The sequence below is a fragment of the Sciurus vulgaris genome (assembly GCF_902686455.1).
Source record: "Sciurus vulgaris genome assembly, chromosome: 4".
In the NCBI taxonomy this organism is placed as follows: domain Eukaryota; kingdom Metazoa; phylum Chordata; class Mammalia; order Rodentia; family Sciuridae; genus Sciurus; species Sciurus vulgaris.
In genome coordinates this window covers 67070210-67097291 of record NC_136464.1, presented here as the reverse complement: position 1 = coordinate 67097291, position 27082 = coordinate 67070210, and the positions used below count along the sequence as shown (strand labels likewise).

Genomic DNA, 27082 nt, shown 5'->3' with positions numbered 1-27082 from the left:
AAATGAAGCATTAGCAACACCTTACTTGGAGAGAGGTACAATCTTGTGGTATTGGCACAGATAAATGTATTAAGTGTATCTAGCTCTTTTTTTTTTTTTTTTAAAGTAATGGGGATTGAACCCAGCAGTGGTTTAGCACTGAGCTACATCCCCAGCCATTTTATTATTTTTGAAACAGGTTCTCATGAACCTGCTTATTGCTTCACTAAGTTGCTGAGGCTGGCTTCAAATGTGGGATCCTCCTACCTCAGCCTCTTAAGCCTCTGGGATTATAGGCCTGCCTGCACTACCACACCCTGCAAGCGCATCTAATTCTTAAAACATTCTTGAGAAAACCAAGACAGGCTCACTCTTTGATACAGATGCTTAATTGCCATCTGGCACATTAAATACTGAAGCAAGAAATGCAATTAACCAAGGAACATAGAAATTCTTCCTTAGACAGGTGTAGGGAATTCTGTTTACTAGTGGTACAGGACCTATCTGGATTTATTCCTAGGTCCTACGTATAGTTCAATGTTAAATCAGGAAGGCTAAATTACCATTTATATAACTAACTGGAAACAGTTCTACATACTTACTGGTTGATGGATTTAGATAAATACATACTAAGAAAAAAAGCATAAAAAAGAATACTAAATTCACTAGACTGGTTATTCTGAGGATTTGGGGGAGGGTATGTATTTGGGGAGGGAATCCCAAACTGTATTTCATTTCATAAACATGGGAAAATTCATCTGTTAATCAATATTGAGCAATATACAATAAAGACTGAGAATAATGCCAGACACTGGAAAACAGGGATATAGCAATGAACCAGGGTTTCAGAACTTTCTACACTCCTGGATATTCATTTTAGTGCAGACCAAGAGAATAAACAAAACAAGTATTTAAATGTGAAAGACACCAGAAGAAAAAGAACTTAGTTATAGAAATGACTGGCCATTTAAATAACTTATTTCCTATAACTTGAGCAGCAGCCAGTGCATTACAAGGGACTCCTATAATGACACTTCTCTCTCAGAAACACTAGATAGAGGTGTTCATGATCACAAACCTTGAGCCCAATTTCTAGTCATCAACTACTAGTTGGAAGACTATGAAAATTACAATACACAATTTTATCATTTGTAAAACAGAGGATAAAAATCTCTAGCTCAGAGTTATTGAGTCTTTAACTCCTGCAAAACATTACTGATTAGCACATAGAAGGCACTCAACAGTTGTTGGCAATGATAATTGATGTCTCTGATTAGCTATTCAACTTCTGTCCCAGTGTTCTAGAACGTAAGCTCCATGAGGCCTCCATGCCTGCCTGCTCTCTTAATTGATGTACCCATGGTGTCTAGAACATCTGGCAGCTTACAGGCTATCAACAAACACTGGAGGCTTCTTGAACAAGAGAATGAACACCAGATCACACAGCAGACCAAAATTCAAGCTTCAAAATATTGTTTGCATGGTGGAATGTAATCTGGAAAATAGTTTGGGGCAAGAAGTAGAGAGGAGGCAAAGTCAGGCTAAGTTTAAAAAAAGAAATTGCACTGTCAAGGTGGGAGCCAGCTAACATGTTGAACAGGTCCTACCTCCACAAAGGAGAAACCCTTGGACACCTCACAGAACTCCCACTGACCTTTGTCAATCCCTAACCTGATCACATTTTGGGCCTAGTTTAATTCATAACCATTTCTTTAAAGAAACACAATTTCAAGGAATTTATATAGCCTCTGATGGCCCTGTGTTAAACTAAAAGCTAAAAGCAAGCATTACAAAAGGAAGGTTGTAAACAAGAGGAAATTCGAGAAGGTATCATATTGTAGTATGAAATCTGGAAGAAATGTAAGCCCAGTTATTTTTCAAATACTCATATAAATGTTAATCAGTAACCATGAAAAGCAAACTCTAGAAAAAGGTGTCTTTATGCACATAAAACTTACTAGTCATGAGCCTGTGAGCAGCCCACTTATTGCCTTGAGCATCCTCACCTATGAATTGAGAAGGTTGGCTTAGGTGAACTCTGAGCTCCCTTTCTGGCTTACCCATCTTATTCTCTACACAATCTCAAAAGGTAGCTGTCTTCTTGCTGAGCTAGTTTAGTCACTAATTCTGTAAGCAGAAGTAGCAAAAGAGAACACCTGAATCTACCCTTTTATTAGAGATGAGGAACCCATTAGCCTGGAAAATGGCATGACTGAGGCAAAGTAATATAAACATAGGACTCGATATTGGTCAAAACAGCAGTCAACATTGCTGGGCACACCCAGTAAGCAAGTATAGTCCTCTTCAAGTTCCCACAGGGAAGAGTAGGATTTGCAATAAATTATGCTGTGACCTGAAAGCTGTTATGGTTTGGATGAGTGTTCCCCCCAAAAACACTCACACTGGATAAGTCAGGAGTGTTCAGAGGTAAATGACTGGATTATGACAGTTGTAACCTAACCAGTGAATGATCCATTTGATGGATTAATAATCTGAAAGAACCACTGGTTACTGTAGGTAGTGGGTAACTGAGAGTGTGCCCGTGAGGATTACATCTTGTCCCCGTTGGCTCTTCCCCTATACTCTGCTTCCCAGACACCATGAACGGAGTAGTTTTCCTCAGTCATGCCCTTCCACCATGATATTTCTGCCTCACCTTGGGCTCTGATCAATGGAGTCAGCTGAGCATGAACTGAGATCTCCGAAACCATGAGAACTTTTTCTGCTATAAACTGTTCCTGTTAGGTATTTTGGATAAGTTCATCTCCTTAGTCAACAATACTTGGGAGTAGCAGATTTGGTGGGTAGATGATGGAAAAGAAATAAGGACAGCTAGAGGGATCCAAGAAAGAGTATTCAGAAACAGGTAATAATGTGAAATGTGGGTTTGCTGATTTTAATTTGCTCTACATTTATTTCCATGAGGCAGACAACCCAGAAGGCCCCACCTTGGCAGTTTCCATTCTCCAGAATTTCAGTGCATAGTCTGTCACTGCTGTAGGAGTCTGTATTATCTTTAGCCTCACAAAGGTCAGGGGCTCTTTTTTCCTCAGCTTTAAGAATCTCAACTTGTCAGCATTGCTAAGGATTTAACATTGGCATTAAAGGGAGAGAAACGAAAGGAAATCATATTGAGCCATTTAATTAACTTTCCTTTAAGTTCCTTATCAGACTCACCTCACCACCACCTTCTGCCCACCTAATTCCAAATCACATAGAATTAGAGCCAAAGTATACACATCAATTCTGCCAATTCAGAAAGGAAGACTTTCAGAGCTTATATTGTCCTGGACACTGTACAATCTTACAGTACAAGAAGTCAGAAATTCTTCCCTGAGATGTAAACACTGATTCAATGATGCAATGCTTTTAATATTGTTATCCATTTGGAATCTCTCCCAGCTCCTTCCCAGTGTTTTGGTTTTTAATTTTAAATTAGGTATTCATACATTAAGCACCAGCTCATCCACTGTCAAATATCTAAGCCTCAGGTTGATGGATTCCCCTCCTGGCTGTGATTATAATGCAGGACCCAACACCAATGGATACAGATGACTTGTGGAATAGTTATTTAAATGGCTGATTTGTAATTAAGTCAGTTCAATGGCTGCCAAATTCTTTACTCCTGTTCAGTAGCTCCACTTCATTGCAGGTTAGTTAACATCAGACCAAGCATCCTTGTTATGTTCTTAATTATCCTTATTATGTTCTTCAATGGATAAACTTAGTGTATGTGGCTCCACTGAATTCACAGCCTGTCCTACCTACATCATCACAGCAGGCAGGTGCTGACTACCCCTGAGAAAGCAGGAAGGTAGGGACAGCCAAGGGATGGCTCCCAAGGCTACCACACTTCTTCCTCGCCACTGGTTTTTCCTAAAGAGGACTTTGATTCTGGGGTAGGAATAGGGGAAAGGATACTTGGGAAAAGCCTGATGAGAACTCCAGCCTCAGTACTGTGTTCTGCTATATAATGTGAGAGGTTTCTGTGCAATTTTCCAGTGTACTTTGAAAGGATTTGTCTAACCATCATTTTGTCATCATTACCAAGGAAAAATAAAGTTTAAACTTCTGACATCTGGTTTATTTATTTACTTATTTAGGTACTGGAGATTTAACCAAGAGGCATTGTACCACTAAGGCACATTCCCCGATACTTTTTAATAGTTTTTACTTGGAGACATGGTCTTGCTAAGTTGCTAAGGCTGGTCTTGAACTTAGGATCCTTCTGCCTCAGCTTATACAGTTGCTAGATTAGAGTCATACACTCACTGGGCCCAGTTAGAAATGAATTTTAAAGTAGACCCACATTAAATTCTTCAGATTGATAAGGTTTCTGGACTCATTTCTTCACTTTGACATACTAACACACAATTCTGGAAAGTAGTCCATCACAATCAAGACATTTACTAATGTAGGCATAATAAAGGAAATAAAGGACATTTACAAACAGAACAGATATACAGTTTGTTTACAGTATATAGTTAAAAAAAAACATTTTAAATGATAAAAGGAGTATAACTAATGTTTATAAAAAATGAGCAAACCTATATTGACCTATATTGACCGAACCCTTAGTTGGACAGATTTTTGTTGTTGCTGTTGTTGTTAATGATAAAGAGGCAAATGAAAACAAGTGGGAGATGGGAATTAACAATTCCCCAAAACCTTGTGCTTGTCATTTCTGAAGGCCATTAACGGCTCAGTCCAATCTCCTATCACTTTATTATATAATATAATTCATGTTCAATTATTCAAAATGCTGAATGGGAGGTACATCAGAATCACCTGGGAAGATCAAAAAGTTCAATATTCAGAAAATTAATTGGAATCAGAAAAATAAGCCTTTTTGTTTCTGCTACAAAAGCAGACATGACAAAGGGTCTTGCCTCATTCCATGTTACTTTCCCATACATCTCAGTTAATACAGGGTGTACATATACATTAGAAAGCAGTAGCTAATAGGACTTTTGAAGGGACTATTAAAATATATCATGCTGGAAGTGAAAGAGGAAGTACTAGGGATTGAAATGGAGCAAATTATGTTATATGCATTTATGAATATAAAAATGGACCTCACTACTACATAACATATACAATACTTGCAATATATAATAAATATTTAAAAATAAAATTATCAGGTGCAACAGACACAAAAATAGCTAACAACAAGGCACAATGGTCCTTGCTCCATAGCAAACCCTTCACAAATTAAAGCAAGAGAAAAAGAAACTTAAGTGCAGTCTATGTAGGCTTTTGCTGAGGTAATTGGTGGAATTTTTCTCAGTTCTGGCAACTCCCATCCTTGGCTAGAAGACATCTGACCCTAGCCTTCTGAAAAATATTCTTTTTTAAAAAAAACAGAACAGGTGATTTGTGTTACAGGTGTTCACAGATCACAGAAACCCTCAAGGTACTTAATCAAATGGCAACTGCCTTCAGAATCAAGAACATGTTCTAGGACAGCCCCACAGCTCAAGCAATACTGAGGACAGAAAAAGCCAATGGAAGTCTGCTAGTGAAGAACAAGAAAAAGAAGAGTGATGGTCACTTTCAAGTCTAGGTTACAATTACAACTGAAAATAAATTTATCTAAACAGAATTTTCCAGAAGATCAGAATTAGTCATTACTACACCGTACAACCTTTTTTTTCTCTCTCAAAAATTTGGAGCCAGGAATAGTGGCACAGGCCTGTAATCATAGTGACTTGAAAGGCACAGGAAGAAGAATCCTAAGTTCGAGGTCAGGACCAACAACTTAGCAAGACCCTGTCACAAAACAAAAAAATAAAAAGGTTTAGAGATGTAGCTCAGGAGTAAAGCACACCTGGTTGAATCCCCAGTACCCAAAAATTTTAAAAGAGGGGTATTATTCTTTGAATTATAAGATTTGCTCTCTGAAACTAACAACTTTATGATATAAAAATATTTTATTAGTATGTAAAAATGACCCTATTTATAACTGACCATCTCAGTAAATCTTGCTTCTGTTCAATGATACTGACAGATGAATATTTATTTAGGTATCAGAGATTTAACCAAGGGGCACTTTACCACTCAGCCATATTTTTAATGATTTTTACTTGGTGACATGGTCTTGCTAAGTTGCTGAGGCTTGCAATCCTCTTCCCTCAGCTTATGAAGTTGCTAGGATTAGGGTCACGCACTCACTGGGCCTGGTTAGAAACAAATTTTTAAATAGACCCACATTTAATTATTCAGATTGTTATGGTTTCTGGACATATTTCCTCACTTTGACATGCACAAATTTACATATAAGGTTCATAATTTGGGGAGTTTCTTTAAGCAAACAATAAACACTGATGGAAAACATGTTTCAAGGTATTAGGTGTGTGTGCGTTTTTTGTTTTTTGTTTTTATTGGGGGGGAGCACTATATCGTGTCCGATGGAGAAGTCTTTGGGAAAAGAAATCATACGTGCAACTGTCACAGGCACACTATTCCATCAGTCCATTACCTAAAATAAGATTCAAGAAAATAACCGTAGGGAAACTTCTCCTGATGTACCTTTATCCAAAATAGAGGTTTCCTTGATTAAAAAATGATTTCTTTCCTGTCCTTACCATTGTCAAACTTCTTCGTATGAAGATATTGAGTTTACTTAGCCACTCTCCTAAGAAGAATGCCTTCTCTAAGCCATCAACCAAATTTCATCCTGGTCATAAGGAAATAGTCTATGCATTTCAAAATAACAAGAAATTAAAAAGTCTCACTGTAGTATATCTGGATTTTATTGCTCTTACTGCAGCATGTCATGTCCTTCAATTTAACAGACAAGGTCTCCCTCCCTAGTGCCTGACCAGAAAACGGATACTGGATGCTGGATGAGGTGCTCTCCTTTTACATACAGGAAATTTTAAGTATTTTTCCCTCCTGTCATGTAACATATCTCTGCAAACACGGCAAGTGTTACCCAATGCTTCAAAATAAAGTCTGAGATGGAATACAGTGAGCTTTTGTACTTAAGGGAGAGTGAAATTGTAGTGGTTTAGATATGAGGTGTCCCTTAGAAGCTCACATGTGAGACAATATAAGAACATTTGGAGGTGAAACGATCAGATTATGAGGTCTGGCCTGATCAGTGGGTTAATCCACTGATAAGGATACTGGGTTGTAACTGTGGGTGGTAAGGTATAGCTGAAGAAAATAGGTCACTGGAGGTGTGCCTTTGCAGTTTATTTTTTGTCCCTGGTGAACAGAGCACTCTCTCTTCTTTCTGGTGCCATGCTCTGAGCCACCCTCCTCCACCACATCCTTCTGTCATGTTGTCCTGCCTCACTTCCAGCCCAGAGGTATGGAGTCAGCCATCTATGAAGTGAGACCTCTGAAACCATAAGCCAAAATAAACTTTCCTTCCCCTACACTGTCCTTGTCAGGTCTTTTTGTCCCAGTGATGAAAAAGCTGATTCGAACAAAACTGCATTTGGCCACGCAGAGGTGGCGGTGGGGGGAGGGGGTAGACTTATCTGTGTCCCCTGACAAAGCACACAGGCCAGGAGCTCAGTCTCTCAGTGGACCTGACATCTCAGCAGGTCCAGGATGACAAATCACATCAACTGAACATAGCCTGCTCAAGTTGTGGGGTGGCAGGCAGGAGTATTAAACCTAGTTTGCCTACTTCCAAGGAGAAAAAGCCTGTGTGTTTTACCACTACAACCTGAGGTTTCTTTCCCAGCTCTCCTGAGTAGGTGGGACTCCTGTACCCAAGCTTCTGAAGTCACTGAAACATCCTCCAGGATTTACTACAATCCAATTCTCACCCTGTCAACTTCGAGGTTTATTATGGTAGTGTCCACCTGTGTTCTCTGTGCTTATCTGCAGGAGCAGGCATATGTTCTGATGTTTCCAAAAAATAGAAAGCAGGGCATCAAATTATACATAACTACTATTAAAAAACGATAGGATTCATTCATCCGTCCAGTGGGATGGGGAATGAGAAAGAATAAGAAAGAAGAGAAAGGGAATATAAAGGCGAAGAAAAAACCAATTGGAGTTGTTCTGGAGAACTGCCATCGAGGTAATGTTTTTGTAATTTTGTACTTTTTGTACTCATTTTTAAAATTTTCTGGAAAGAGCAAAAATTGCTTTTACTATACAAATATTTAATTTCATGAAAGATCCTAAGACTTCCATAACCTGAGATTAGCATTTGAAATCAAACTTCAAAGTATGCATAGTAGTCACTAAATTTCTCTCTGTAATGCATATGAATCCTCAGGGAGCAGAATTATTTCTAATGCTTTCAAAGCTTTACTACAACAAATTCCTCCCACTTCCAGAATCTGCAAGAAATTTGTTACCCCAAGGAAAAAAAAAAATCAGGCAAGGATGAAAATCTAAATGTGAGCCACAAGACACTCAAGTCACTGCTGCGTAAGTCACAAGGGCACAATTATCTGTGAAACTCACTAATTTCCACATCTACTACAATCAGTAGCATGAGACCTGCATGGCAATGAGCAGTGATGTCAGTCTGGTTAGAATTTTGAATCAGTTACCTCCTAGGCAAGAGGAAAGAAAGTTATCTGATAACCTTAACACTGTCATTAGCCATTTTTAATACCTGAAGAGCCACCATTCTAAGAGCTGGAATCTAATATTTTCTTATCTGAGAGAACTTACACTGAATATTCCCCTGCTTCATTAAAAGAAAAAAATGAGCAAAGCTGTGGGTTCCTACTATCTTCAGGTTTCTGCAGAGTGTGGCTGGGCTCCACCTGCCACTGCCATGGCCCATGGACAGAGTCAGTCACCCAGATTGCCATTAGGCTGAAAAGATGACCATGTGGAGAGTAGAGACCAAAGACTCGAAAACAGAAGGCTGGTCCCAAAACTTCCAACTTCCACAGTCTAGCTTCAGATAAAGAGAAGGCAGCTCACTCAAGTAAAGAGGTAAAGGACAAAACAAAATTTAGCCCTTTCCCAGTCACAGATCTAAAGCAAAGTGACTCCTCAGACACCAGCAAACTGTGGATGCACCATCACACATAGCAGCTAGCCGGAAGGACACTGTTCTCAGCCTGTTTTCTGCAGAGGAAGTTCTGATTCCCCTTAGCTAATGAATACAATCCTGTGTTTCCTAATTATTATGAGAAAGGAATGAAGTGCCAAAGAGAAGATCGAAAGCAGCAGCAGGACTAGAAAGACAGAGGAAACAGAAGAAAGGGAAAAGAAGCGTAAAGACAGAGGAAGCCAGTGAGTTCTCAAGGCAACCAGATCCAGATTCCCATGAGGATAAAGATTAGGAGGAAGGAGGAAGGAGGAAAGGGAGTGTGGGAGGGGATGACATCACCTCACCCACTTCTCTTGTAGAGGAAGACCAAGAGTTATTTGAGAATTTTCCTTAGAAAGAGGACTCAAGTCCTTGATCACAGTATTCCAAAGCTTCTATTCCTACCCCAGCATGTGAGGAACAGGACAGACTAAGATCTCCAATCAGGCCTAGCAACTCCTCCTTTGCTAACATGAGTGGCACAGTAGCACATAAGATCATGGAGAACTATGGCTTCCGGGAAGTCCAAGGCCTGGGACTGAGCACCACATCATTGTGGGGCAGCAAGTAGGAGAGCATCTGCTTAGCATCACTGTGGGTGAGGCCAAAAAGAAGGATGCATCCAAGAAATCTCATTCAAATCTGTTAAATAAAATACATGAGTGTCTTACTGAGGAATATGGTTGGTACATAAGAGAGGCAGGTGAATATCTGGAAGTTGAAACGAAGGAAGAAAGTGAAAAATATGCCAAAATTGGGAAAATGTGTGATATCTGAAATTTCTAGTGCCCTGATGATAAAGCAATATGAATATTTTTAGAATTTCAAAGAGTCAAATCACCAATGAAAGTTGAATGGGAGGTATTTTGGTGGAAGGGCATAAAAGCATGGCTCTACAATTTGGATAAATTCAGGGTCTTGGATTTGGTGGAACTACTTTGATTTTAAGAACTAGAGTCACCTCTGATGATCCTCAAAAAAGGTCAGACACAGCAGAGACAAAAAAAGAAAAAAGGCAATAGTTTCCATGGCTGTTGAATACTGAGACTCTTGGACTCCCAAGATATATGTTGATTATCTTTTTTTCATTTTGTGGATATTAATACAACATAAAAATTATTTTTAAAAGGGAATGCAAAATGGTGCAACCATTATGGAAAGCAGTATAGAGATTCCTCAGAAAACTTGGAATGGAACCACCATTTGACCCAGTTATCCCACTCCTAAGTTTATACCCAGAGGACTTAAAATCAACATACTACAGTGATGTAGCCACATCAATGTTTAAAGCAGCTCAACTCAACAATAGCTAAATTATGGAACCAACCTAGGTGCCCTTTGACAGATGAATGGATAAAGAAAATGTGGTTTGTGTGTATACACATACACACACACACACACACACACACACACACACACACACACACACAATGGAATATTACTTAGCTTTAAAGAAGAATGAAATTATGGCATTTGCTGGTAAATGGATGGAGTTAGAGAATATCATTCTAAGTGAAATAAAACAAACCCCAAAAAATCAAAGGCCGAATGTTTTCTCGGATAGTAGATGCTAATTCACAATAAGGCAGGGATAGGAAAGAATAGAGTTACTTTATATTAGGTAGAGGGGAGTGAAAGGAAGGGAAGGAGTATGGTGGTAGGAAAGATAGAGTGAAACAGACATTATTTCCTTATATATATGACTGCATGACCGATGGAATTCTACAATAAGTATAATCAGAAAAATGAGAAATTACACTCCATTTATGTATGATCTATCAAAATGTATAAATGCATTCTACTGTCATGTACAACTAATTGGAACAAATTTTAAAAATTAAAAAAAGAAACAAAATTTAAATCTTGTCCCAATGATCACATCCATTCATTAATCTAAACCCCAGCCCCTGTGATTCTGCAGTTACAGATGGCAAAGGTCCTCGGAAGAGTGAGTGTCACTCTGCCTTCTCCCTGGAACCTGGGGTCTTGTTGGCCCCTCTAAGTCACCCGATGCTGTCTAGCGTAACAGCACTGGGAACCGTTGGCACCATGGCCTGGATGGGCCCTGGGACAGCTACATGCCTGCCTTCTGCAGACTCACCCTAAAAACAAGCTGATGCCCTCAAAATCATCATAAAGCCACTGCCACACCCCCGCTTTCTCCATGCTCCATAATGCAGAGGAAAGATTTAGATTCATATATTCACAAATTCTGCATTTTTAGGCAGTACCTACAACCGTGTTTTCTGCCTATCTCCTCTCCTAGTTCCATCTCCTCACACATCTCTGGTTCCTTTCAGCAAGGCTGGACCTGGACCTCCCGAGCCGGCGTGTACCTTTTTCTTCATCAGTATCAGTGCAGTTTCCAATCTTCTGCACTGGGTAGGGAGCTACTCTGCCCACCACAGTACTTTGCCCAGTGCTTCTTCATCACTGGCCCCAGACCACTAGTGTGCCCAACCCTGGACCAGGCTCCTTGAGGCCGGGATCTTTCTTAGGAACACAATAGTTGGCACTTAATAAAAGTGTATTAATGAATGCAGGATGTGTGTCATCTGATCACATCAACTGGACAATGGCCAAAAAAGAAAGCCGAAGGAACTGGGTCACAAATGATAAATGAGCATCAATAAATTCATAAACTGAAGACATGGGTAACCAGGTGAGGAAGGCAGGCAGTTTGAGACTAAAATATATATATGCAGGTGCATCTTCCTAGGAAATGGGTAGGACAAAAGCACCATAGGAAACAGATTATAACTTTCATTATTAATGATGAGAGTTAAACGTTTTTGGAGAACTTACTAGATGAGTCACTAGGAATATGATGGACAGGTAACAGTGTTCCTGCCCTCCTTTACCTTATAGGTAACGAAGGGGAAGAAACAATTGAGCAGCATGTGAGCATTACAAAAGGACTGAATCATACAGAAATACAGTACAGCATAGACACCCAGCTGCCAGGATGAGGTGTTGGGAAGCTTGAATGAGGATGGGAGCAAGAGCTCTAGGCAGAGGAAACAGGTCTGTGAAGATCTAGAGGTAGCAAAGCATTTGGTACAGCAGAACATGTTTTACAAACCCATTACTAGACTGTGAAATTGGTTTAGTCTTTTACATTAAAAAAAAAGAAGAGAAATAGGATTGAAGAGAAAAATCAATGCAAAGCACGGTATCACCTTATGAAACTGTATATCTTATGTATACCCTGTTACATAATCATCAGTGCACAAGGTTACCATGTGAATTTATTTCTTGCTGTGCTGTCTGCATTTGAATAGTGCTCCCTCAAAGGGAATGAAAGGACTTCAGTATACACGGATGTGAGAGAGGAGGGTGGAAGATTAATCCTCTCCCCAAACTTAGGGATCAGACATCATGCCAGCTTCATAAAAAGGTCAAATTGCATGCCTGGGGTCACAAAGCTGATTACAGATAGAAGGGAGACTTGAGCCCAGGAAGTTTCCTTAAAGATCTAGTCATTATAAATGGACATTAATGAAATGAAATTACCATACCACTCCTAAAAAGTCAACCTTTACATGTGGATGTTAGTGCTTTGGGAGAGGGGAGACAACTTAGGATAATATAACTCTAAATCCCATGAAAAACTGAGAGTCACACTGACTCAGTTACAGAAAGGAAAAAGGAAAGGCATCTGATACATGTTTATCATGTAAGTATTCATTGAATTACATGGTCTACAAATGTATTCCACTATTTTTTCATTGTATTACTGAATAATGGTTAAGTGTCCAGTTCACATATTTTATGACATGTTCTTTTCTATATTCATCCATTTTCTGTTACAAGGAAAAACAAACAAACAAACAAACAAAAAACCCTAAAGCTGAGCAGTAACAGGGAAAAAAGTTTATTTAGTTCAGTTTTATGGAGGCTGAAAGTCCAAGGCCAGGTTCAGCTCTGATGGGAGGCCCCTTAGCTGAATTAAATAACATGGCATCAGAGCGAAAGGCGGGGGTCGTAGAGACTTGAGGGCCTGACTCCTTCTTTTATAACAACTCAATTTCTTGAGAACTGAAGCACTTCATGAAACCAGCATTAATCTCTTCTGAGGGCAGTGCCCCCCAAAACCTAATTACTTCACACTAGATCCCACTTCTAAAGGTTCCACCACCTCCCAACGTTGCCACATTAAGGGATGTACAGCACATAAACCTTTTGAGCAACAGGGACAAACTACATTTTATCGTATGGGACAAACCATAGGTTATCAAAATATCAAATGCTATGGTTTAGCATTCACATTAGATAATTTTCTGAGCAAAGTGCTCATAATCTGCTAACCTAAATGTCACTTAATAAGCTAATGTGGGGCTGTCAGCTCAATGGCAGAACATTTGCTGAGCATGTGTAAGGTCCTGGGTTCAATCCTCAGCGCTGGAAATGAACAAACAAAAAACACTAACAAGTAAGGGAAAAGTCTCCTCTGGTTGGCAAAAAGCATTATTTGAATCCAGATTATTTTTAATTTTTTCTTTTTTAAAAATTTGTTCTTTTTAATTATACATGACAGAACTCATTTTGCCATAATTATAAATGCATGGACTATATCTTTTTAAAAATATTTTTTTAGTTGTCAATGGACCTTTATTTTACTTACTTACATGCGGTGCTGACAACCAAACCCAGTGTCCCACACATGCTAGGCAAGCACTCTACCACTGAGCTACAACCCCAGCCCCTGGAATATATCTTATTCTAATTCAGCCCCAGTACCTTTCCTTCCCCTCCCCCACCCAAGTCCCTACTCCTTCCTTCTACTGATCTTTCTGGCATTTACCCATAGTTTGTCTATTTGTGTTTTTTTTTTAATTAATTTCTTACAGATGTACATGCTGGGATTCACTGTGGTATATTCATATATGTATGTAGGAAAGTTATGGCAGGTTCATTCCACCGTCTTTCCTTTCCCCATTGCTCCCCACTTCCTTTAATTCCCCCTTGTCTATACCACACCTCCCTTATTATGGGTCAGCTTCCACATATCAAAGAAAAAAAAAAAAATCAACCTTTGGTTTTTTGGGGGCTTGGCTTATTTCACTTAGCATGATAGTCTCCAGATTGGATCCAGATTTCTTGACACTCAAAGAAAATTCCAAGTTCTAAATGTTTTTAACATCACCTAAGAAAATGTGAACACCAAATAAGAGATACACATGAATCACATGTTTGAATAAAAATCTTCCAGTAAGGGTTCAAAAGGGATAGCCAGTAGTGTTTGTTTAAAAAGCCCTGAACAGCACTAAAGACATGTTCATGAGACTAATCCAGTTTTTAAGCTAACCCTATATGCTTCAAAGACCTCACAGTTTTATATTCTTCTCTACATGCTTTTGTACATCTATTTATAAACTGTCTTTTGGCATTCAGCATTTAGAACAAAAAAAAAAAAAAAATCCCCAAAAGGTAACTAAAGTAAGTGATTAGAAACTAGGGCAGCCCGTTTGAACAGAAAAGAAACAGTTCCCCAAGGTGTAAAAGAAAAATGTTGACTATTCCCATGAAAGGCCAGGACTTTCCTAGGCTTAGGATCAGAGCACTAAGCTAAGAACCAGGGGCCCATGTCTGCCACTCACTAACTGTGTGACTTAAATAAGCTCATGACCCCTCTCTGGATTTCCGTTTCTCGGGGGTCGGGGGGAACTCAACAGGTTGGAAGACTTACAAGTCTACCATGGAGAAGCAAGTTGCATCAAACCTTCTCTGCAGTAAGTTCTGGAGAGAGAGGAAACAGCAATAAGAGGCTGTTGTTTCAACTTCAGGTAGCAGAGCTAATGCCTCTGCCTCTGGATTTCCTCATGATATACCGCTGTCTCATGTATCCACTGGGGTCTAAAGACAAAGGTTGTCTTCCCTACAACATGGCCTTCCAACTTTAAAATTCTGTGAGTTTACATACTGCAACACATGATAGAATCATTTGTAGCCCAGACACCTTAATGATCTACCTGTTAACATTCCCTATTTGAAGAATGAAAGGATCCCAGGTTCTGGGTCTAAGAGAAGAATCCACACTATCTAATTAAAACGTTCATGTGAAGGCCTTTCAGTGAGACAGACTTTCAAGGAGGGCCTCAGGTATGTGAGTTAACTGGGGTCTATTGAGGAAGGAGTCCAAGACCGAGTCTCCAGGGCCATTTAAGTTCTGCTCTACAGAGAACAGAGGCCATCACAAACCAAGCTATGCCTTCAAAACTAATACACATGATCAATATAAACCTCTCACAGATCTTCCAGGATCCCTTCTCAGGTTCAACTCACTACATGCAAATTGTGAATTATTTTAGAATTATTATTTTTTTTTTTAACAATGTTAAACAGTTACCGCATGACCCAACAATTTACTCCTAGGTTTATGTCCAAGAAAAAAGAACATGTCCACACAAAACAAAATGATGTTCACAGTAACATCATTCATAATAGTCAAAAGGTGGAAATGCACTGCATTAGACAAAGGGGAATGAAGGAAAGGGAGAGGGGATGGGATGAGGAAAGATGCTAGAATGAATCAGAGATAACTTTCCTACGTTCATATATGAATACACAACCAGTGAAACTCCACATCATGTACAACCACAGAATAGGACCCTAATTAGGATAAGTTATACTCCATGTATGTATATATGTCAAAATACACTCTACTGTCATGTATATCTAAAAAGAACAAATTTTAAAAAAATTTTTTTGTGTGTGTGCAAAAAAAAAAAAAAATCAAATCATATTACGTAACTATAATGTCTAAACGTGAACATAGTCTTGGTTTCAAGCCTCCCTCCCTATCCAAAGGAATCTCTCAGGAAAGTTTCAGTTGGGTAGAGTTTGTAAAGTCCTTCTCCCTCATAAATGGACTAGTGGTAGGCATTCTGTACATGAATTAAGTATCAGTAGAAATTAGTCCTGATTAGAGTAACAGTAGGTGTAAGTTCAAATGCTGTACATGTGTTTAATAATTATTTTTAAACAAAGAATTATATGCTTATGCTAATTGTGAAAGATCTTCAAATTACAGAAAAGTATAAATGTGGGTGGTCTTACTACTTCCTAAAGACAACTACTATTTACTATCAGCTTTAAAAATCTATATATTTAAAACAGCTCTACTCATTTAATTAAAATAAAAAAGGATGAATGTTTCTATTATATCCCCACTGTATTGATAAGAGATCTAAAGAGAGGTTTAGTAATTTACCTAAACTCGTAGCTATTGTTATGGTTTAGATATTAGGTGTCCCCCAAAAGCTCACGTGTGAGACAATGTAAGAAAATTTAAAGATAAAATGATTGGCTTATGAGTGCCTTAAACTAATTAATGCATTAAAACCCTGATAGGGATTAATTGGCTGGTAACTATAGGTAGGTAGGGTGTGGCTGGAGGAGGTGGGTCATTGGGGGTGTGCCTTTGGGGTTTTTATTTTGTCCCTGGAGAGTGGAACTGTGCTTCCTGGTGCCATGTTCTGAGCTGCTTTCCTCTATCCGCTTCCACCACGAAGTTCTTTCTCACCCCTGGCACAGAACAACAGAGCCAGTTGTCTATGGACTAAGACCTCTGAAACTGTGGGTACCAAAAACACTTCTCCCCTCCAAAATTGTTCTTGTCAGCTCTTTTAGTCACAATAGCAAAAAAGTTGACTAAAACAGTTACTAAGTATAAGGTATGAATATCAATATATAGTTCGTGATCTAATAAACGTGTTATATTTTTATTTAACATTGCCACATAAGTATTCCTCCAATTAATAAACATTTTTGGAAAATACAATTTTAATGACACATGCAAAAATACTGTCATGTGGGATATCTTTTGTTTCACTGTTATCATAATACTGTACCATACTTAGTATTTACTATAGTAAAGATACATATAAATTTTTTAAAAAGGGGGGGATAGAAACAAACCCAATGCCCATCAAAGAAGTGGTATATCCATTAGGGGGAGGTCACCAGGCCACAAAAGAAGAAACATGGGAACATGCTGCAACGTGGATAAAAACATTATGCTCAGTGAAGAAGTCAGCCACAGAAGACCACATATTATATGATCCTATTTAAATGAAATGTCCAGAATAGGCAAATGTATAGACAAAAGTAAAGCAGTGTTAGGATAAGGTGACTAGGGGTGATGAGGCTGGAGGGCACAGGGTTTCTTTTGAGGTCGTGGAAATGTCCTAGAATTAATCATAGTGATGGCTACGTAACTCTGAATATACTAAAAACCAATGGGTTATATATTTTAAATGAATATGCATGATATGCTATGTGAATTATATCTCAATAGAACTGTCAAAAAAAGAGAACTGATTAAAATATTAAGCAGAGGGAACAGGTTTGTTTTTCTTTTCAGTACTGGAGATTGAACTCAATTCAAGTGCTCCACCACTGATCTACATCCCAAACCCCTTTTTACAATTTACTTTGACACAGGGTCTCATCAACTTGCCCCGGCTGGTCTCAAACTGTTGATCTTCCTGCCTCAGCCTCTAGAACAGCTAGGATTACAAGGGTGAGCACTACACCTGGATAAATTTGATTCTTTTTGAGTTAGCACCCAGACCTTGACCACTCCCCTATCCTTCCTTTTGAGTCAATGACTGCTCGCTAGTCTCATGCCCAAAGCCACAATTAAACTGCCTTGGGACATGTGAGGAGACATGAGACACAGAGTAACTTCCTTCAAAGAGCCTGGGGTCTGTGAAAAATCAGGAGAGAAACTGTTCAAAATATTGACTGCAAGCTCCGGGGCATGGTTAGTGGTCAAGTAAAATCGGACAGAAAGTGGCCAAAGCAAGCTTTATTGGAATTTGGCTCTCAGACGAAATTCCCAGCCCCCAGGGGTACAGGAACCGGAGAAAATCGCCAGTGACCCCCGGATGCCCAGGGTCTTTATAGGCCGGAATGGGAGGGGGTCCTGCAGAGTGACAGGTGGATGTTAAGGGTCAGTGGAATTTTCCAGCCCACTTGATCAGTCACCATTTGGTGGGCTGGCCTTTGTCTCAGTTGCTCTGCTCTGCCCCCTACAGTCGCCTAAATTCTGACCTAACATCGACCACCATCATCCTGATCAAAGTTTCCACAATACCAAATGTGAGAATTTCACTTGGCCACCAGGTAGCATGTGTGGAGGCCTGAGACACACCAAGTAACTGCCTTCAAAGAGCTTATAAATAGCTAAGTAGTTAGAAGTTTACTGTCAGAAAGCAGGCACAGACTACATACAAATCATAACGCACAGGGCAGTGCACACCTTTGCTCTTCTGATAATATACACATAATGTAGACTACAACGTATACCACATCATATAACATGGAAAATGCCAAGAGATCACCAAGGAAATGCAGAAGACATTTCTATTATAGAAAACATTTTCCCTAAATATGACTGAAATTATTTGTAGTTAAACCAAATAGTCAAATTCCCAACATTTAACCAGTCTGCATGCACCTAAAACAAAGGGTGGGGCAAGATTTGATGATGATGTTAACATTTCTCCATATTAGTTAACATGTGGGCCTGACATGCTGAATCTGAGGTTGAATTCTATTAAGTGCACGTGTTCCACTGTGGAAATCTTTTTATTGCCAAGTTCTGGAATAAACCTAAAAGTTCACTAAGTCATCAATTTGGTATAAAGAATGTATGCCTTGGACTTTATTTTAAAGACGTTCAGTGACTGAAGTCTTCAAAGGGTCCTAAGACCCTGAAGCAGTGACTCCCTCCCTTCATGGGCTCAGTCTTCCCTTTTCCCTCTGAAGCTAGTTCACTATCTCCATCTTGTGGCCATAGCTAATACCTAGGGGTCACAGCCCCAGTCTCAAGTTTCCTTGGAGCCTGTGAACAATCAGGAGAGAAGATGTTCAGAATATTGACCACAATCATCCTGATCAAAGTTTCCACGATACCAAAAGTGAGAATTTCACTTGGCCATCAGTTTAGCTATGAATAACGATATTTACTATGTACACTAACAAGTACTTGGTATATCAGGGACTTAATCTTGAAAGTTTTGCTTTAGACAAAACAGGACCTATTGTCTAGGTAGGGAAAATCTTCTAAATTCATGATTCATCTAAATTTGAAAGCTAAATGGTAAATGATTACTATATTACTCTGGATACTTATACAGTAGCCAACCCATGAAAACTCAGTATCTCCACTTTTTTGGTGGTGGTAGGGCTACTAAGGATTAAATCCAGAGTCTTCTGCATGCTAGGCAAAATATATCTCCACTTTTTATTTTTATTCTGAGATAGGGTCTCACTGAGTTGCTCAGGTCAGCCTCAAGCTTCTGATTCTCCTGCCTTGGCCTCCTGAGTAGATGGTTCTACTATGTCCAGGCCCTTCTTCTCCGTGTATATGAAAGGGATGAAGAAATTTTTTACACACTTCCTGCATAGTTCTCAAGCACCCAGTAACATTCCCCCTTTGATATAGGCAGATACAAGAAAAACACAAAAAAATCAAGATGGTATTAGTTTAAAATAAACCCCAATATGCCTCCAAACCTCCCATTCCCATCACGGTTTCACTCTTGGAGAGAATGCAAAACTAGAGCAGTCCCGAGAGTGACTGATGACACAGTCTGCACAAGCTCAGATACAAATTCAAGATCCTGAACTTGGGACAAATCAAACAACTTTTTATGTAAAAGTCTTAGCCAAATTGTCACAAGAGCAATCAGGGTCTACAATAGGGAGAGCTGGGACATCTTCACCAATTCTCAGAATTTTATAAGGCAAAATTCAAGGTAACTATATAGAACAGACAGCCTCGTATATCTGGGGAAAATGTAATTTCAGGACGCAAGACTGGGAAAAGGCGGTCTGGATATCAGGGACTTCAGTCCAACAACCAACTTGACTGGAGTGATGATGTCTGCCCACAGCTCAGTGTGACAGGAGTGCAGGGACTAGTTGGGACTACATCTGCCAAGGGCATCAGATAAAATGATTGTGCTCCATTGCTTTCCACCTGCTTTCCATTTGTACTTTCTAGTTCAACATTCCTGACTGTAGTCCATTCTGCTCCATTTACAAACCTCAGAAGTTCATGAAGTCATTAATTCAAGGTCATGCTATTCGGTACTGGCGCAGGATGAGTTACCAAGTCTAAGACTTTACATATCAGTTATCAACAAATTTAGCTGGGAGAAGACAGCATTCATATAAGGTTGCTAATAATTCAAGTAAGAAAAATAAATGCTCGTTGTTTATTTTGAATAACGCTTCAAAGAAATGTTTAGGTCCACAGTAATGTGTTCTTACAGACTTTCACAGAAACAATCCTGTGGTTATAATCACTCTTCCCCTTTTGCTTTGCAAAGAGGAACCTGACATTTCCTGCTATAAATCAGAGTATCACCACATATCTCCTGAAACTGAACTAACTGTGGTTAAGTGAAAGAGAGAGAGAGAGAAAGAGAAGAGAAGAGAACGTTCAGGAACTATGCAAACCTGCCAATGCTTCTTCCTTCAGAAACGAAGCTTCCACTGTGGAAAGAACAGGCTGAACAATATCTTTCATTCATATTCCACAGGACATCTTAAAGCTGAAAAGAATCAGCTGATCATGAAAAAGCAGTGTCCAGGGACAGTTACAGATGCTTACCTGTTCTAATGTAAGCTGCTTAGAAATGGTATCATTCTCCAACTTTTTAATTTTCTTCATCAGTTTGTTGACCTGAAATTCCTGCTCTTGTTCCAGATGCTGTTCCAGTTCAGCTTTCTCATGTTGCAGCTACAAAGCAAAAAAAAAAAAAAAAAGACACAGGAATCAAGAAACTCAAAAGCCAAGTAAACATTAGCTCCAAAAGCTGATTACACCAAGAGGCCTCATCACCAGTGAGGTCACCCGTGTCTGCTCACACAGCAGGGTATACCTGGAAGGTATCCACTCCTAACTCCTGTCTCATAACCACAAATCACAGGGCACAGGTTCCCATTTTAAAAAACATGAGGAATCAGGAGGCCAGGGAATGAGGGAAGGAGACTTTTAAGCACATTCCTTTTTGGCACATTTCATACCAAGTTTTATACCATGTCCATTTAAAAAAAAATAAATCAAGAAATTTCAAAAATAGAAATTTCTCAATATCAGTTTTTATTAAATGAAATGCAGTTTACTCAGATTTGCATTGCATCTATAGAGAGAAAAGAGACGTCAGAATCACAAAATATACTTCATAAATTATTCAGAGTTTTTATACTATTTCCCAACGTATAAGTAAGCATACTCTGGCAAAAATCAGCACCATTAATTTTCTTTGCCTAATGAAATCATACATCGCACTTCCCACAACATTCTTAAAAACCACAGAGGGAAAACCCTCTTATTTATGCAATTAAAAGATAAAGCTATACTGTGATTAGAAGGAAAAATTTATAAAAATTATTCCAACCTTCAAAACCAAAAGGAAATAAAAGAGAGGACAACCTGGGGTTCTCATTAATAACCACACATTATTTCTAACACTCTTGACTGTGAGGTTTTGTTGATCCATAGCTGGGGTTGGCCCTATGTTTCAGTACCAAAGTGAGATTAAATTAAAAAAAAAAAAAAAAAAAAAAGGTGTACACGAACCTTAATTTTATCTTCAAATCTATATCTTTGGGCAGATGCAGACACTGGACAACAGTTCTTTAAATGCAGATAGGCACGACCATCTCCATTTTATATGTGACAAAGTAGGTCACTGGACCAAGGCAGTACAGCCTGGGGAACACACCCAGCTCTGAATCCTAAGCCAGTGTTCACCCACCATATCACTGGGCAAATTCAAGAGAAGCTTTCATTAGAGACTGCCACACATCAGTGCCTGGTGCTTGCTTGCCCAGGGGAAGCCGTCTCTCTCTATACCCTCCACAGGCTATGAGGGACAACAGAAAGCTCAGTTGAGCCTGATCAATCTCAAAATGGCCACATCTAACCACCTCCACTTTTGACAGTTTCCACTGCTCTGAAAACACATACTCAGTTTAATTAAAAAAAAAAAAAAAAAAAGAAGGGGGATATGAAGAAGTCTTAAAATTTATGTAGTCTTCCAACACTGGAAATTTTGACTAAACAGATGCTGTTTTCTTGCCAACTGTTTTTGATATACAACTCAAAAAGGAAAAAAAAAAAAAAAAAAAAAGGTCACCTTTTTGCAGGGACCCTCTGGTGGAAGGGAACACAGATGTGAGGAGGTGCTTGTAACAACAAGTCTATTTTTACCTAGCTCTCTAAAACTCAGGTTCTGCAAGACTAAGCAGTCTTTAAAAGACCTAAGAAGAATGAACCAAGAAAAGAGGAGTCCCACATATGAGATACAAAGACCCTAGGGGAATAAATAAGGATTATTAGGGGGGAAAAGGCAAAATGTACATCTTCATCAAAGACTTTTATTCATTAAACATTTGCTGTGTGTCTTGTTTGGCAAATACTAGGCAGGGGGAGATAAAAATCTATAGTTAAGATATTATCCATGCCCTAAAAGAGTTAATGAACACCAACCATAAATGATAGTTCTAAAGAAATGATGAACTTGAATCTTAAAACTATTTGCATAAAGGTGTTTTTAAATATAGTAGCTGTGTTTCTTCCCTCTGATGTTTTCAGTTGCTGCCATTTCATTTGCAAGAAGTGCCTCCTTTTCTCCTTTTTAAAGAATCATTCTTCCGCCTCAGGTAAATTACAATCAAGGATGTAATCTAACACGGAAAAATCTTTTGCCCACCAAGCAGTCCTTGTCACAGAATGTTAATCTGAGGACAGTTAAGACTCTCATTGGCCTGCAGGAAAATATTCATTTAGACAGATGGTCAAACCCTATCAAATCTGGTTAGGTATGTCCTTTAAGGCTGAAGACTGAACTAGTAACATAGGCCATAAAAGCTTTCCGTTTTAGAAGATTCATCCTCTCAAGAGCTATCCCCTAAGGCCAACTGGATGGCAAAGCTGTCATTACCAGGACTCAAGAAAGGTCCCCAGGTTACACTAACCCATTTGGAGACTATCAAGCCACCCTGAGACCTAACTGTTTGCTTAAGATTCAGTTTTCATCTTCCCCAAAGGAGAGATGAAAGGAGCATCTATGCTGTCTGCTTTGGTCCCCCATCTCTCAGGTGACAACCAATTTAGAAGAAGGGCATAGTTTTTTTGAACAGAGAAAGCAAGGAAAAGAAAATACAGTTCTTCCTCGCAACAATGAAATCAATAAAAGGAAAAACAAAGAAATATGGAAATACTTCCGAACCCCCAAAATTATGAAAGATAAGATGAAAAGGGGGGAAAGGGCAGACGTGGGAGCAGGGCCTCTGAGGAATATCCATAGTGTTTTAATTTGCCTGAGAAAAACTGAGAAATTTCTGTTTTAAACAGATACACACTGAGCATCCTTAATGTGATGATCCCAAATGTTCCAAACTCTGAAGCTGAGTGCTGACAATGCCACAAATGGAAAGTTTCACACCTGACCTTCATGTGCTGTGTCATAGTAAAAACACAGGTACATGGTTCTTCAGGTTATGTGGGTGTCAGGCATATGTGAAAACTGCAAGGAATTTCATGTTTAGACTTGGGTCCCATCTCTAAGATAACTCATTAGGTATATGCAAATACTCCAAAATCAGAAAAAATATTAAATTCAAAACATTGCTGGTCCCAAACATTTCAGAAAAGGGATAACCAACCCGCCCCATGTAGCCCCAAGAGGGCTTCATCCAACACTCTGAGTCCACAGGCCTATTTTAAAGTTATACCTCATGACATCACAAACACAAAACCCTCCAGGGAAGCCTGGTGCAAGGCAACCCAAGACTAGCTATCAGAAAGAGACTCCCATTTTCTCTCCATTGCTCATCTTCAACATGAGCAAAAAATTAAAGGGATGGTTTTAAATTTCTAATCTCAGGTCTTAACCTACCACTATATGAGCAATTTTAAATCTTCCAATAGGGTCAGATTTTCTGAACCAGAACAAAAGCAATTCAAGTAAGAAATAATCAAGCAAACTCTGTTGATTATATTTGAAATAAAACTCATTTATCTGACATATATTTCTAAAGCTAAATGCTCAGGCAGATTAAAAGATTTTCCAAAATCAGAATATTTTTTGAACATACTTTTTATATAGTCAATATCAAAGATTATGGAATCACTTTATGATCCCTGGAAGTGCAATATATTGTTAACATTAACAAAAAATAAAACCCCTGTGGAACTGGAATCATGGTATAACATAGATATTCTCCTGGCAGGTTAACATTTTCAGTGGAAACAGTGCTATAGGAAAGATTGTTCCTTGGGATTCAGTATGAAAAAATATTAATGTAACTGAGGAAGTCACAAGTAAAAATACAACTATAAATCAGGACACTTTTAAAATTCTAAGAACTAAAACTTGAGCATTTTCTTATTTTATCCACTGATGATAGATGGTCCCAAAGCAAACATCCAGACCCTTAAAAAATTCAAGTGTGGCATTAATTTGATCTCAGATTTTCTGGAAACACTTCAATGAACCAGGCCTCTACATAAGAGATTCAAGAACTGTATACCAAATAACTTTATTTTCAGCAAAATTCTCTCAAGCAGGTAGAAATACTGAACTCATTCACCTGGGAGAAGCACTTCCCAGTCACCACAGGTGCACACAGGTTGGTTGTTGAGCTGGTCTTCCCATCCAACATGCAGTGAAGTCAGCCAAGTCTTAGGTTGGGCAAAGCATAAGTCTGTGGGTCGGGCTTCTCATCAATCCTGCCCTTACTAAGCAAGGCAAGCCCCTGGCTGCCACCCTCAGGACCGAGTTTCTCAAAGCAACTTCAGTAGAAATCCAAATGCCCCTACCTCTCTATGTAGTTCCTTCTGTCCCACAATCAACATTCTTGGTTTACTGACAAATACTAAGCACTACAGCCACCTGCACGAGACCAAGCAAAAGCTACCATGAGATGATAACTGCACTGTCACTGGATTGTCAAAAATTTTAAGTTATAGTGTCAAAAATACCTTTCAGTACATCAAGCATCTCTCAAGAACTAACTTTTCATCTGTTCTAGCAAGCAGCCTGAGCAGAAACTCTGACTCCCACCACAAATTTGATGAATCACCACTAAGTGTCTCCTGAGCCCACTTTCATTCCCACCTCCTCCCTGCTGCTACTGGTGCTGTCACTCTGGCTCAACACCTCACATCTCCTCAGTTATCAGATCACACTGTCGGCCTCCATAACAGCTGTGGAACACACCCTCCTCTTTCTCTGCTTATAACCCAGTCTAGTTCAAGCTTTTTATTCCTCTTCATGAGGCTGTACCAGAACCTCCTAATGGATCTCCCCGGATCCACTGTAGGTCATCCCAGCAGCCAAGTCTCAGCACTTCAATGCCCTGCTCCAAGTCTTTCAGTGGCTCCCACTACAGATTAAGTCCAAAAGTCATTTGAGACTTTCCACAAACCCTATTGTCACACTCAGTCCAAGTGACAGTCCAAGGCTGGCAAACATAAATGCTTTTGGAGTTTAGGCATCAAGTCAATAAGAAATGGATGGGGCTAAGCAAGGGAGTGGTTACAACTGCATTTAAATGCAAAGCCCAGGTCTTTTTACAAAGACTTTTTCTTAAAAGAATATAATAAAACTTATCATGCAGGATCCAGGGATGGTCCAGGGATCTGGAAGTCTGACAACCCTGCTAGTCACACAGGTCCACTCTTACAGAAACTGCAACACTTGTTCCACCCCACGCTCCTGCTTGTGCTGTTCATCTGCCTATGGGGCCTGTCTCCCTCCCACTAAATTACCAAAATTGGGGGATGGCTCAGAAAATTTCCGCAGCATCTTCCCACATGCCCTCAGCATAATGTACATGTCCCTCCTTCAGCCACAACTAGCATACTACTGTTCGTGTGCATTTTAATGTCTATTTACTAGTCCTTCTCAGGTCTTTTTGATCATTCCCTTCTAAAGCAGCTAACTCTTCTGGTACTTATCACATCTCCAGCACTTCATATACATGCATGTGCTTAATCACCATAACACTACAGAGATACTATTATTATTTGCATTTTACACAGAACAAAACCACACTTTGGAGAGGTGAAGTGACCTACCCGAAATCTTGCATATAGTGGGTAAATCCAGAGTTCAAATTGAGGTCTATGGCTTTGAAACTTTGGCCTTTAACCCTGGTGTGTGCTGCTGTCTCAAACACCTGGGCGCATTTGCAATCACTCTTATAGGACCACAAGCTCTATAAAGGACAGTCACCAGTACTTACTTGATTCTACCCCAGAGCATCTGGAAAATGCCATATGTATGCAAATACTACCTGGATAAATAATAAGTGAACTGTCTGCCTAGATTAAGTCTCAGGATGAGCAAAACAACTAGGTAAGTACCAACAACAGGATAACAAACGTGATTATTATGATGTACAAGTTAAATTATACCAGGTTTAACTTGTTAAAGAGACTGCTGAATACAGTATAGCAAGAAGTACTACATAGTCCTCTTAAGTGACTGTTAACCAAATCAAGACATACAACAGTGCCAGATCCCCCACAGCACCTCCAAAATGGTACCAATATCCTGATTTTTGTCATTCACTTCCCTACAGTTTTTTGTAAAAAATTTTTACTCCTTGTGTATATATTTCTGAACATTACTTTTGTTTGGTTTTGTTCTAACTTCTGCTAAATGAACTTGTGATCTGTTGAACTTTATATTTTCATTGCCTTATACTATCTAACAGAATGAGTATACCATAACTTATCCTCTACACTGACGACAGGCCTTGGGTCATTTCTAGTTTTTGGTTACGATGATCAATGGTAACAAAGAACATCTTCTGCACATCTGGTGCACTATGCACACAACAGACACACAGGAACAGAATTGCTGGGTTGTAAAGAATTGAGTATTCCTGACTTAATTGAGAGTGGTTTCAACAATTTCCCTTCTCCAAGGGCAGAGCATGTGAATTTATTAGCATATTATTGTGTTTCAATTCATTTTCCTGATTACTAATAAGGTTGTGAATTTTGTTTACTGGCCATATGGCCATCCACTTGTGGGAAGAGTCTATTTAAGTCTTTGG

The 27082-nt window shown here is 39.2% G+C and overlaps 1 protein-coding gene across 1 annotated transcript in view; it reads right to left on the bottom strand.

Annotated features, from left to right (window-relative positions):
* CCDC6 (coiled-coil domain containing 6) overlaps positions 1 to 27082 on the bottom strand; it is a 116844-nt gene that overhangs the window by 26846 nt on the left and 62916 nt on the right. The window contains exon 3 of the mRNA XM_079138157.1: positions 20619 to 20747. Coding sequence (XP_078994283.1) covers positions 20619 to 20747 — 129 coding nt within the window. The remainder of the gene's footprint in view (positions 1 to 20618; positions 20748 to 27082) is intronic.